This window comes from Thunnus albacares, chromosome 7, assembly GCF_914725855.1.
Source record: "Thunnus albacares chromosome 7, fThuAlb1.1, whole genome shotgun sequence".
Taxonomy (NCBI): domain Eukaryota; kingdom Metazoa; phylum Chordata; class Actinopteri; order Scombriformes; family Scombridae; genus Thunnus; species Thunnus albacares.
The window spans coordinates 35062501-35075000 of NC_058112.1; the positions used below are offsets into that span (position 1 = coordinate 35062501).

At 28.5% G+C, this 12500-nt stretch overlaps 1 protein-coding gene across 2 annotated transcripts in view; it reads right to left on the reverse strand.

Moving 5' to 3' along the window:
• Positions 1-12500, reverse strand: part of phf21ab (PHD finger protein 21Ab) — a 31447-nt gene that overhangs the window by 18169 nt on the left and 778 nt on the right. Inside the window, exons 1-4 of one of the 2 annotated variants that reach the window (XM_044355601.1) lie at positions 12047-12500; positions 8393-8432; positions 7611-7662; positions 6829-6918 (exon numbers count right to left, since the gene is read on the reverse strand). The exon at positions 12047-12500 is cut by the window's right edge and continues 480 nt beyond it. In XM_044355601.1, coding sequence (XP_044211536.1) covers positions 6829-6918; positions 7611-7662; positions 8393-8432; positions 12047-12104 — 240 coding nt within the window. In that variant the 5' untranslated portion in view covers positions 12105-12500. The remainder of the gene's footprint in view (positions 1-6828; positions 6919-7610; positions 7663-8392; positions 8433-12046) is intronic. The other variant, XM_044355602.1, reaches the window with a different exon arrangement.

Genomic DNA, 12500 nt, shown 5'->3' on the forward strand with positions numbered 1-12500 from the left:
AATGCTATTTGGGCTGCAGGGGGGATTTTTACTGTAATACCACCAGTGACCACTGGGAGAAACTGGCTGCAAGTATCAGCTCTGATAACACATCCATGCTTGGTGGAGGTCGTTGTGGCTGTTTGCTGCCTGAGAGGAAGCCTGCAGACACGACTCAGGGCTTAAAAAAACACACTCTCTGCATTAACAGGTACACAAATAGTTTAATCTGGTTTTATATACAGATCATTCTCTTAAAAGACGCTGATCATCCGTCAAAGTAACACAGTAGAAGACGCTTTGTGGTGAAGATGGAAATAAAACTTAATTTAAAGGTTCATTGTTGACATTTGAAATAGTGGGTTGAATTTTTGTCATGTGACTTTTATATCAAAGCTACAGATACGTTGAGCCAGCCGGTCAACTTACACTTTACATCCACGTCTGTCCAGACTCATAATATGAGTATATATATATATATATATGAGTATATATAATATCTACAGTGAAATCTTTGATGGAATTTAATGAAAGGTTAATGTGATGTTACTGTATATATAATGTTATTATATATAATGTTACTGTTTATATAATGTTACTGTATATATAATGTTACTGTAAATATGTTACTATATATATATGTTACTGTATTTATAACGTTACTGTAAATACAATGTTACTGTTTATATAATGTTACTGTATATATAATGTTACTGTAAATATGTTACTAAATATATATGTTACTGTATTTATAACGTTACTGTAAATACAATATTACTGTATATATAATGTTACTGTATATATAATGTTACTGTTTATATAATGTTACTGTTTATATAATGTTACTGTATATATAATGTTACTGTATATATGTTACTGTATATATAATGTTACTGTTAATATAATGTTACTGTATATATGTTATTGTTTATACAATGTTACTGTTTATACAATGTTACTGTTTATACAATGTAACTGTTTATATAATGTTACTGTTTATATAATGTTACTGTTTATATAATGTTACTGTATATATGTTACTGTATATATAATGTTACTGTTTATATAATGTTACTGTTTATATAATGTTACTGTATATATGTTACTGTTTATACAATGTTACTGTTTATACAATGTAACTGTTTATATAATGTTACTGTATATATAATGTTACTGTTTATATAATGTTACTGTTTATATAATGTTACTGTATATATAATGTTACTGTATATATAATGTTACTGTTTATACAATGTTACTGTAAATATAATGTTACTGTATATATAATGTTACTGTTTATATAATGTTACTGTTTATACAATGTTACTGTTTATATAATGTTACTGTATATACAATTTTACTGTATATATAATGTTACTGTATATATAATGTTACTGTTTATATAATGTTACTGTTTATATAATGTTACTGTATATATAATGTTACTGTTTATATAATGTTACTGTATATATAATGTTACTGTTTATATAATGTTACTGTAAATATAATGTTACTGTATATATAATGTTACTGTTTATACGATGTTACTGTTTATACAATGTTACTGTTTATATAATGTTACTGTATATACAATGTTACTGTTTATATAATGTTACTGTTTATATAATGTTACTGTATATATAATGTTACTGTTTATATATTGTTACTGTATATATGTTACTGTTTATACAATGTTACTGTTTATACAATGTTACTGTTTATACAATGTAACTGTTTATATAATGTTACTGTTTATATAATGTTACTGTATATATAATGTTACTGTTTATACAATGTTACTGTATATATAATGTTACTGTTTATATAATGTTACTGTATATATAATGTTACTGTATATATAATGTTACTGTTTATATAATGTTACTGTATATATAATGTTACTGTTTATATAATGTTACTGTATATATAATGTTACTGTTTATATAATGTTACTGTATATATAATGTTACTGTATATATAATGTTACTGTATATATGTTACTGCTTATATAATGTTACTGTTTATATAATGTTACTGTTTATACAATGTTACTGTATATATAATGTTACTGTATATATGTTACTGCTTATATAATGTTACTGTTTATATAATGTTACTGTTTATACAATGTTACTGTATATATAATGTTACTGTTTATATATAATGTTACTGTATATATGTTACTGTTTATATAATGTTACTGTATATATAATGTTACTGTATATATGTTACTGTTTATATAATGTTACTGTTTATATAATGTTACTGTATATATAATGTTACTGTATATAATGTTACTGTTTATATAATGTTACTGTATATATAATGTTACTGTATATATGTTACTGTTTATATAATGTTACTGTATATATAATGTTACTGTATATATAATGTTACTGTATATATGTTACTGTATATATAATGTTACTGTTTATATAATGTTACTGTTTATATAATGTTACTGTATATAATGTTACTGTATATAATGTTACTGTTTATATGTTACTGTATATATAATGTTACTGTATATATAATGTTACTGTTTATATAATGTTACTGTATATATAATGTTACTGTATATATAATGTTACTGTTTATATATAATGTTACTGTATATATAATGTTACTGTATATATAATGTTACTGTATATATATAATGTTACTGTTTATATAATGTTACTGTATATACAATGTTACTGTTTATATAATGTTACTGTATATATAATGTTACTGTATATACAATGTCATTGTATATATAGTGTTACTGTAAATACAATATTACTGTATATATAATGTTACTGTAAATATAATGTTACTTTATATTGAATGTTTCTGTATATATAATATTTCTGTTCATATGTTACTGTATGTATAATGTTACTGTTTATATATAGTGTTACTGTTTATATAATGTTACTGTATATATAATGTTACTGTATATATAATGTTACTTTATATTGAATGTTTCTGTATATATAATATTTCTGTTCATATGTTACTGTATGTATAATGTTACTGTTTATATATAATGTTACTGTTTATATAATGTTACTGTATATATAATGTTACTGTATACATATTTCTGTTTATATGTTACTGTATATATAATGTTACTGTTTATATAATGTTACTGTTTATAAAATGTTACTGTAAATACAATGTTACTGTATATATAATGCTACAGTTTATATAATGTTACTGTATATATAATGTTACTGTATATATAATGTTACTGTAAATACAATGTTACTGTATATATAATGTTACTGTAAATACAATGTTACTGTAAATACAATGTTACTGTATATATAATGCTACTGTATAAATGTTACTGTAAATACAATGTTACTGTATATATAATGTTACTGTATATGTGATGTTACTGTTTATATAATGTTCCTGTATATATAATGTTACTGTAAATACAATGTTACTGTAAATACAATGTTACTGTATATATAATGTTACTGTATAAATGTTACTGTAAATACAATGTTACTGTATATATAATGTTACTGTAAATACAATGTTACTGTATATATAATGCTACTGTATAAATGTTACTGTAAATACAATGTTACTGTATATATAATGTTACTGTATATGTGATGTTACTGTATATATAATGTTACTGTACATACAATGTTACTGTATATATAATGTTACTGTAAATACAATGTTACTGTATATATAATGTTACTGTATATATAATACTGTAAATACAATGTTACTGTAAATACAATGTTACTGTATATATAATGTTACTGTAAATACAATGTTACTGTAAATACAATGTTACTGTTTATATAATGTTACTGTAAATACAATGTTACTGTATATATAATGTTACTGTAAATACAATGTTACTGTAAATACAATGTTACTGTATATATAATGTTACTGTATATATAATGTTACTGTAAATACAATGTTACTGTAAATACAATGTTACTGTATATATAATGTTACTGTATATATAATGTTACTGTAAATACAATGTTACTGTAAATACAATGTTACTGTATATATAATGTTACTGTAAATACAATGTTACTGTATATATAATGTTACTGTATATATAATGTTACTGTAAATACAATGTTACTGTATATATAATGTTACTGTATATATAATGTTACTGTAAATACAATGTTACTGTATATATAATGTTACTGTATATATAATGTTACTGTAAATACAATGTTACTGTATATATAATGTTACTGTATATATAATGTTACTGTAAATACAATGTTACTGTAAATACAATGTTACTGTATATATAATGTTACTGTATAAATGTTACTGTAAATACAATGTTACTGTTTATATAATGTTACTGTATATAAAATGTTACTGTATATAGAATGTTACTGTAAATACAATGTTACTGTATATATAATGTTACTGTATATATAATGTTACTGTAAATACAATGTTACTGTATATATAATGTTACTTTATATTGAATGTTTCTGTATATATAATATTTCTGTTCATATGTTACTGTATGTATAATGTTACTGTTTATATATAGTGTTACTGTATATATAATGTTACTGTATATATAATGTTACTGTTTATATATAGTGTTACTGTTTATATAATGTTACTGTATATATAATGTTACTGTAAATATAATGTTACTTTATATTGAATGTTTCTGTATATATAATATTTCTGTTCATATGTTACTGTATGTATAATGTTACTGTTAATATATAATGTTACTGTTTATATAATGTTACTGTATATATAATGTTACTGTTTATATAATGTTACTGTTTATAAAATGTTACTGTAAATACAATGTTACTGTATATATAATGCTACAGTTTATATAATGTTACTGTATATATAATGTTACTGTAAATACAATGTTACTGTATATATAATGTTACTGTAAATACAATGTTACTGTATATATAATGCTACTGTATAAATGTTACTGTAAATACAATGTTACTGTATATATAATGTTACTGTATATGTGATGTTACTGTTTATATAATGTTACTGTATATATAATGTTACTGTAAATACAATGTTACTGTAAATACAATGTTATTGTATATATAATGTTACTGTATAAATGTTACTGTAAATACAATGTTACTGTATATATAATGTTACTGTAAATACAATGTTACTGTATATATAATGCTGCTGTATAAATGTTACTGTAAATACAATGTTACTGTATATATAATGTTACTGTATATGTGATGTTACTGTATATATAATGTTACTGTATATATAATGTTACTGTATATATAATGTTACTGTAAATACAATGTTACTGTATATATAATGTTACTGTATATGTGATGTTACTGTATATATAATGTTACTGTACATACAATGTTACTGTATATATAATGTTACTGTATATATAATGTTACTGTAAATACAATGTTACTGTATATATAATGTTACTGTATATATAATGTTACTGTAAATACAATGTTACTGTAAATACAATGTTACTGTATATATAATGTTACTGTAAATACAATGTTACTGTAAATACAATGTTACTGTTTATATAATGTTACTGTAAATACAATGTTACTGTAAATACAATGTTACTGTAAATACAATGTTACTGTATATATAATGTTACTGTATATATAATGTTACTGTAAATACAATGTTACTGTATATATAATGTTACTGTATATATGTTACTGTAAATACAATGTTACTGTAAATACAATGTTACTGTACATATAATGTTACTGTATATATAATGTTACTGTAAATACAATGTTACTGTATATATAATGTTACTGTATATATAATGTTACTGTAAATACAATGTTACTGTATATATAATGTTACTGTATATATAATGTTACTGTAAATACAATGTTACTGTAAATACAATGTTACTGTATATATAATGTTACTGTATAAATGTTACTGTAAATACAATGTTACTGTTTATATAATGTTACTGTATATAAAATGTTACTGTATATAGAATGTTTCTGTATATGTGATGTTAATGTATATATAATGTTACTGTATATGTGATGTTACTGTATATGTAATGTTAATGTATATATAATGTTACTGTATATGTGATGTTACTGTATATGTGATGTTACTGTATATGTAATGTTAATGTATATATAATGTTACTGTACATATAATGTTACTGTGCAGATGTATCAGAGCAGGAGATTCATCTGCAGCATTAAAGGCTTTGAAAACATTTATTCTCAATCTGCTTCTTAACATGATCAATGAGGTTTTACAGCTTAAATTTAGCCTGTATTAAAACTTTCACATTGAGTTCAATGAGAGAATATATATTTATATACACATCTGATCGATGGGGTCCGACATGAGCACAACTTTGTTTTTATAAGATGGAAACATTTAGTATATTTCACATGATAAGATTTCTGTCTTTTAGGAATTTATTTTAATGATCAAATAGTCGCTGAGGTCATTTTTTTAAAGTAAAAATGCCAAAAAGTCTTTAGTTTCAGATTCCCAAATGTGAATATTCGATGACTTTGTGCTACATACATTTCTCAAAGAACTTCAATACAAAGTGCTGAGGTTGTGATCTGTAGCGTGTCAAGCTAGCGAAGCTGTAAACTGAACCGCATCTCCGCACATGCTCAGTGGCGTCTGCATTACACAGAACTACTGTCCAGAGACTGAAAACCAGATCGCTGTTATTAGTCTGTTTCTGAACAAACTAACGTTAACTTCAGTCTCTACTGAGACACTGTGTTGAGTTACGGATACTAGACAGGAAGTGATGTCATGACTCTCTATTGACGTTTTCATGTGTTTACTTTCTTTTTTAAATGTTTTTAATGCGTTACGACCTACCTGATGGATCTGGATCTCCACCTTCAGAGCCTCCTGTAACGTCTGTAATTCCATCATGGATCCAGTCAGTCTGCCAGCCGATCGATCAGCCTGCACACACACACGCACGCACACACGCACACGCACACACAAACACACGCACGCACGCACGCACACAAACACACGCACACACACAAACACACACGCACGCACGCACGCACACACACGCACGCACGCACACACACACACACACACACACACGCACACAAACACACGCACGCACGCACACACACGCACGCACGCACACACACACACACACACACACACAAACACACGCACACAAACACACGCACACACGCACGCACGCACGCACACACAAACACACGCACACACACACACGCACGCGCACACACAAACACACGCACGCACGCGCACGCACACACAAACACACACACGCACACAAACACACACACACGCGCACACACACACACACACACAAACACACACACACACACACACACACGCACGCACAAACAGAAACAGTCTGAACAGCCGGTTCAACAGAAATCACGGGGCTGAGGTCATGGCTGTTGTCATAGCAACGTGAGGGTAGAGCCATGTAAGGACTTCCTGTATGATGCTGACAATAATAGTTCCCTGTCAAGGTCAAGTGAGGTCACATGACGACCCGTCACACCTCTCAGGTAAAACTGAACATCATATAAAACACATGAATATTATTATTATTATTATAATTATTATTATAATTAATTACTGAGTGAATGAACTTTGTGAAAGTTTACCTGAACACCGTCTCCAGTAGGAAAACCATCCAACTGAAGCATTAAAGTGCCGCTGCAGACAAAACACACACAAAACATTTAACTGATGTTTAACAAGTTTCATTCAACTGAAACTGATTATTATTATTATTATTATTATTATTATTATTAATGTGAAACAGACTGAATGTTGTTGTGTTATTAAACTAATGCAGGTGACGTGTAACTTCACTATAGTTAAAACACATTAAATGTGAATCAATGGAACTAAAACCAGTTTAATTATCTGAATATCTGAATTCATGTTGCTGGTTTTTGTAAATATTTTTCTGAATCTTGTAGAAAATGTTAAAATGTTTAATTAATAAAACAAAAAAGTGAATTTAGTTTCACTACAGATGTAAAACACATTTCTTTACAGTGTATTTAATTCAAAGTGTAACTTTATTACTGTTTAATGACTTTACATCTGAATTCATTGTTCATTTCTCTCTATTTAATATTTAATTGAACACATTTGCAGCTTTTACTTTATTATTACTGAAAGTGTTTTAAATTAAAAACATGTAACTGTTCTCAGCTGAACATGTAAAATACATCATTAATAAATATAATAATATTATTCGTTCTGTTTATTCATTTTACACATGAAACAGTTTGTAACAGTTTAAATGTTCATAATTTGGGTTAAAATGAAGAATGATTTGATTAAAGCAGATGAATAAAGTGTTAAATATGACTTCAGTTGATCTTTGACACTCAGATTAAAAGTTATTGATCGGTGTTATTGATGACAGACTCACCACCTGGCTGTGGGACTGGACTCCACCCCTCTGTGCTGCCCTGTAAAACACAACAAACACACATCACACAGCCAGCCAATAATCACTCTCTACATACCTTCACTTCTTATTGATCCATAAAATACCTGAAAACGTTTCGCTGACGTCCTCAAAATATTCACAACAGAAATCTGATCAGTTTTCACATCGATCAATTGATGATGAAAAGATCTGGTGATTGATTATCTGCCGTTAAATCTGATCTTTAAACTCACTTTGTGAACTTTATGTTTATATTTATAGATTGATTCTATTTGTTAATGAATTTACTCAAATATTTTATTCTTATTGATTGAAAAGTCAATAAATCTATCATTATTATTATTCTGATAGTTATTGATCAGGTGAGCTGTAGGTTCATGATTCTACACTGTAAATGACGACGTTCTCTTCTTCTATGTTCATTATATATATATAATGTATTTATATATATATAATGTATTTATATATTTATATATATATATATAGTGAAGCTTCACTGCGTCTCTTCCACTCGTTACTTATAGTTTTATTATAGTTCATGTTGTTTTTATTTGATGTTTTCATGTTTTGACAGATAATAAACTGAAGCTCGTGAAGTCGTTCAGGTATCTCCTCCATATTAATAAACTCTTCTTCTCCACTTCCTGCTAATTAAAGCACAACTTTCTATTAACCCAGATACTTTCTCTCTATAAAGTCATGATGTTATTTATAGTTGTTGTTCTATAGAAACGGACTCTACAACAGCAGCTTTATTGATATTATTATTGTTATTATTATTATTATTATTATTATTATTATTATTATTATTATTATTGTTATTGTTATTATTATTATTATTATTCATCTACAAACATCAGCAGCTGTGTGTGATCAATACAGTTGATCTTATAACACCTACAGACACTTCACTGGAAGTCACATGACCACCACTTTCACTTTCATCACTGAGCACACCGAGTACTGCAGTACTCACATACTCTACTGCAGTACAAGTACTAATACATCAGTGTATAAATACTCCATCACAAGTAAAAGTCCTGCATGAAAAATCCTCCTACAGTAAAAGTACATAAGTATTATGAGCTTGATGTAGTTAAAGTATTGCAGTAAAAGTACATAAGTATTATGAGCTTGATGTAGTTAAAGTATTGCAGTAAAAGTACATAAGTATTATGAGCTTGATGTAGTTAAAGTATTGCAGTAAAAGTACATAAGTATTATGAGCTTGATGTAGTTAAAGTATTGCAGTAAAAGTACATAAGTATTATGAGCTTGATGTAGTTAAAGTATTGCAGTAAAAGTACATAAGTATTATGAGCTTGATGTAGTTAAAGTATTGCAGTAAAAGTACATAAGTATTATGAGCTTGATGTAGTTAAAGTATTGCAGTAAAAGTACATAAGTATTATGAGCTTGATGTAGTTAAAGTATTGCAGTAAAAGTACATAAGTATTATGAGCTTGATGTAGTTAAAGTATTGCAGTAAAAGTACATAAGTATTACGAGCTTGATGTAGTTAAAGTATTGCAGTAAAAGTACATAAGTATTATGAGCTTGATGTAGTTAAAGTATTGCAGTAAAAGTACATAAGTATTATGAGCTTGATGTAGTTAAAGTATTGCAGTAAAAGTACATAAGTATTATGAGCTTGATGTAGTTAAAGTATTGCAGTAAAAGTACATAAGTATTATGAGCTTGATGTAGTTAAAGTATTGCAGTAAAAGTACATAAGTATTATGAGCTTGATGTAGTTAAAGTATTGCAGTAAAAGTACATAAGTATTATGAGCTTGATGTAGTTAAAGTATTGCAGTAAAAGTACATAAGTATTATGAGCTTGATGTAGTTAAAGTATTGCAGTAAAAGTACATAAGTATTATGAGCTTGATGTAGTTAAAGTATTGCAGTAAAAGTAGTGGTTTGGTCCCTCTGACTGATATATTATTATATATGACATCATTAGATTATTAATAGTGAAGCATCAGTGTTAGAGCAGCATGTTACTGTTGTAGCTGCTGGAGGTGGAGCTAGTTTACACTACTTTATATACAGTTAGCTAGTTTAGTCCAGTGGTTCCCAACCTAGGGGTCGGGCCCCTCCAAAGGGTCAGCAGATAAATCTGAGGGGTGGTGAGATGATTAATGGGAGAGGAAAGAAGAAAAAACAAAGTTCTGATACACAAATCTGTTTTCAGTTTTTGGACTTTTTCTCTAATCTTTGATTTTTGCTGAAATATTGGATCATTTGAACATTTATTGAAATGAAAGCATGTGAGAAGTTTAGAGGGAAAAATCACTATTTGGTGGAGCTGTTAACAACTCATAGACATGTGAAATGTGACCCCGACTACACACTGCTTTTTGTAAGACGTCAAAAGACAAAAAGGTTGGAAACCACTGGTTTCATCTTTAACAATGTGTTGTATTTTAAAAGCTTGTTATATTATCCATTGTGTCAAATCTTCATCTGAAAAGTAACTAAAGCTGTCAAATAAATGTAGTGGAGTAGAAAGTACAATATTTCCCTCTGACATGTAGAAAGTAGCATCACATGGAAATACTCAAGTAAAGTACAAGTACCTCAAACTGTACTACAGTACTTGAATAAATGTAGTGAGTTACTTTGTGACACAGGAAGCAGCAGAATTGATCTTCACTGAAGTTTTCTGCACTTTAATAGAAACGTTGCAGCTGCAGTAGTTGATTTATTTCAGACGATATAAAGCTGATTAAAGTCGATGCGTCTCTACAGGTTAAAGAACCGACAGTAACATTAAATACTGTGTGTCAGTTTCTCACAATAACCTGAGAAACCTGCAGTTTATATCAGAACTGCAACAATTAAACAATTAATCGACTGAAAGCAAATATTTAGACGATCAGTTGATTGTTTGTCAGGTTTTATATTTCCATCCTTTATGATCATTAACTGAATATCTTCCTCAGAGATGTTTCTCACAACTTTTTGACATTTCATCCACTGTGATTATTTGCATTAACCAGGTGATCATGAGATCACGAGTACGAGAAGAAATAATTACAGTTCAAGTGCACAAACACACAGAAGATACACGAGTCAGACACAAATAATCAACAGATTATCAGTAATGACAATAATCATTCGTTGGAGTGTAAGATGTACTTTTTGTCCTTAAAATGTGGATTTACTACTTCAGGATACTGATGCATTTTCTAAAGGATTTCTATATTTTTATAACCACTTTGTAGTTAATTAACTTTATCTGATAACAGTTAATTAAATATATCTGGTCACGCTTCCCTTTAAGTTCCCCTGTTTATCATTAACCAGTCTATAAACAGTTAATAAAGCTTTATAACTCACTATAGTGTATTTATAAGCAGATAGAAGTGTTTAGTAATGTTCAATATTTTATTCTAACTTCTCCTATAAAGACATTTGATATTATTACAGCTGTATTTGACTGTTTATCTGTTAAAGAGCAGCAAACACTTCTGGAGTTATTCTGCATGAATAAACTGCATCACAGTGAGTTATAAAGCGTTTATTCACTGTTTGAAATGATAAAGTGTCTGTTAAAGTCTGTTTTCTGACCTAAACACTCACAGAGAAAGAAAGAAATGAGATTAAAGTGCAGTCCAGAGTCTTGTACCATGAGTCTGACCTCTGTGACTGACTCCATGTGTCACAAACATCCAGAGAAAACACATCAGTGCTTCTGAACCTGCTCTCCACACCCGCCGGTGTCTCTGAGCACCGGTGTCCCGGCAGGACGCTCTGGCGGCCGGTTAATTGCAGTAATTGCTCCCCGGGTGGGACACGAAGTTGTCTGGATAAACTTCCTCAGCACCGCCGGTGCAGAGGCCCGAAAACACACTGAAATGAAGCTAAAATGGAGGTTTTCAAGATGAAAGCCGTGAGAGCTTCAGCTGCGGGAGTTCAAACCCTGAAAAGTGTTTTTTGTTTCTGCGGTGAAATAAATGTTTTATAACCTTCTTATTAAGCCACTATGGCGGTCTGAGCCTCCTATAAACACACCGGGCTGCCTCATCACAGCCCGCAGCTCGGTAAACTCTCATGTTCCCGTGATTACCGGCTCCTGGCTC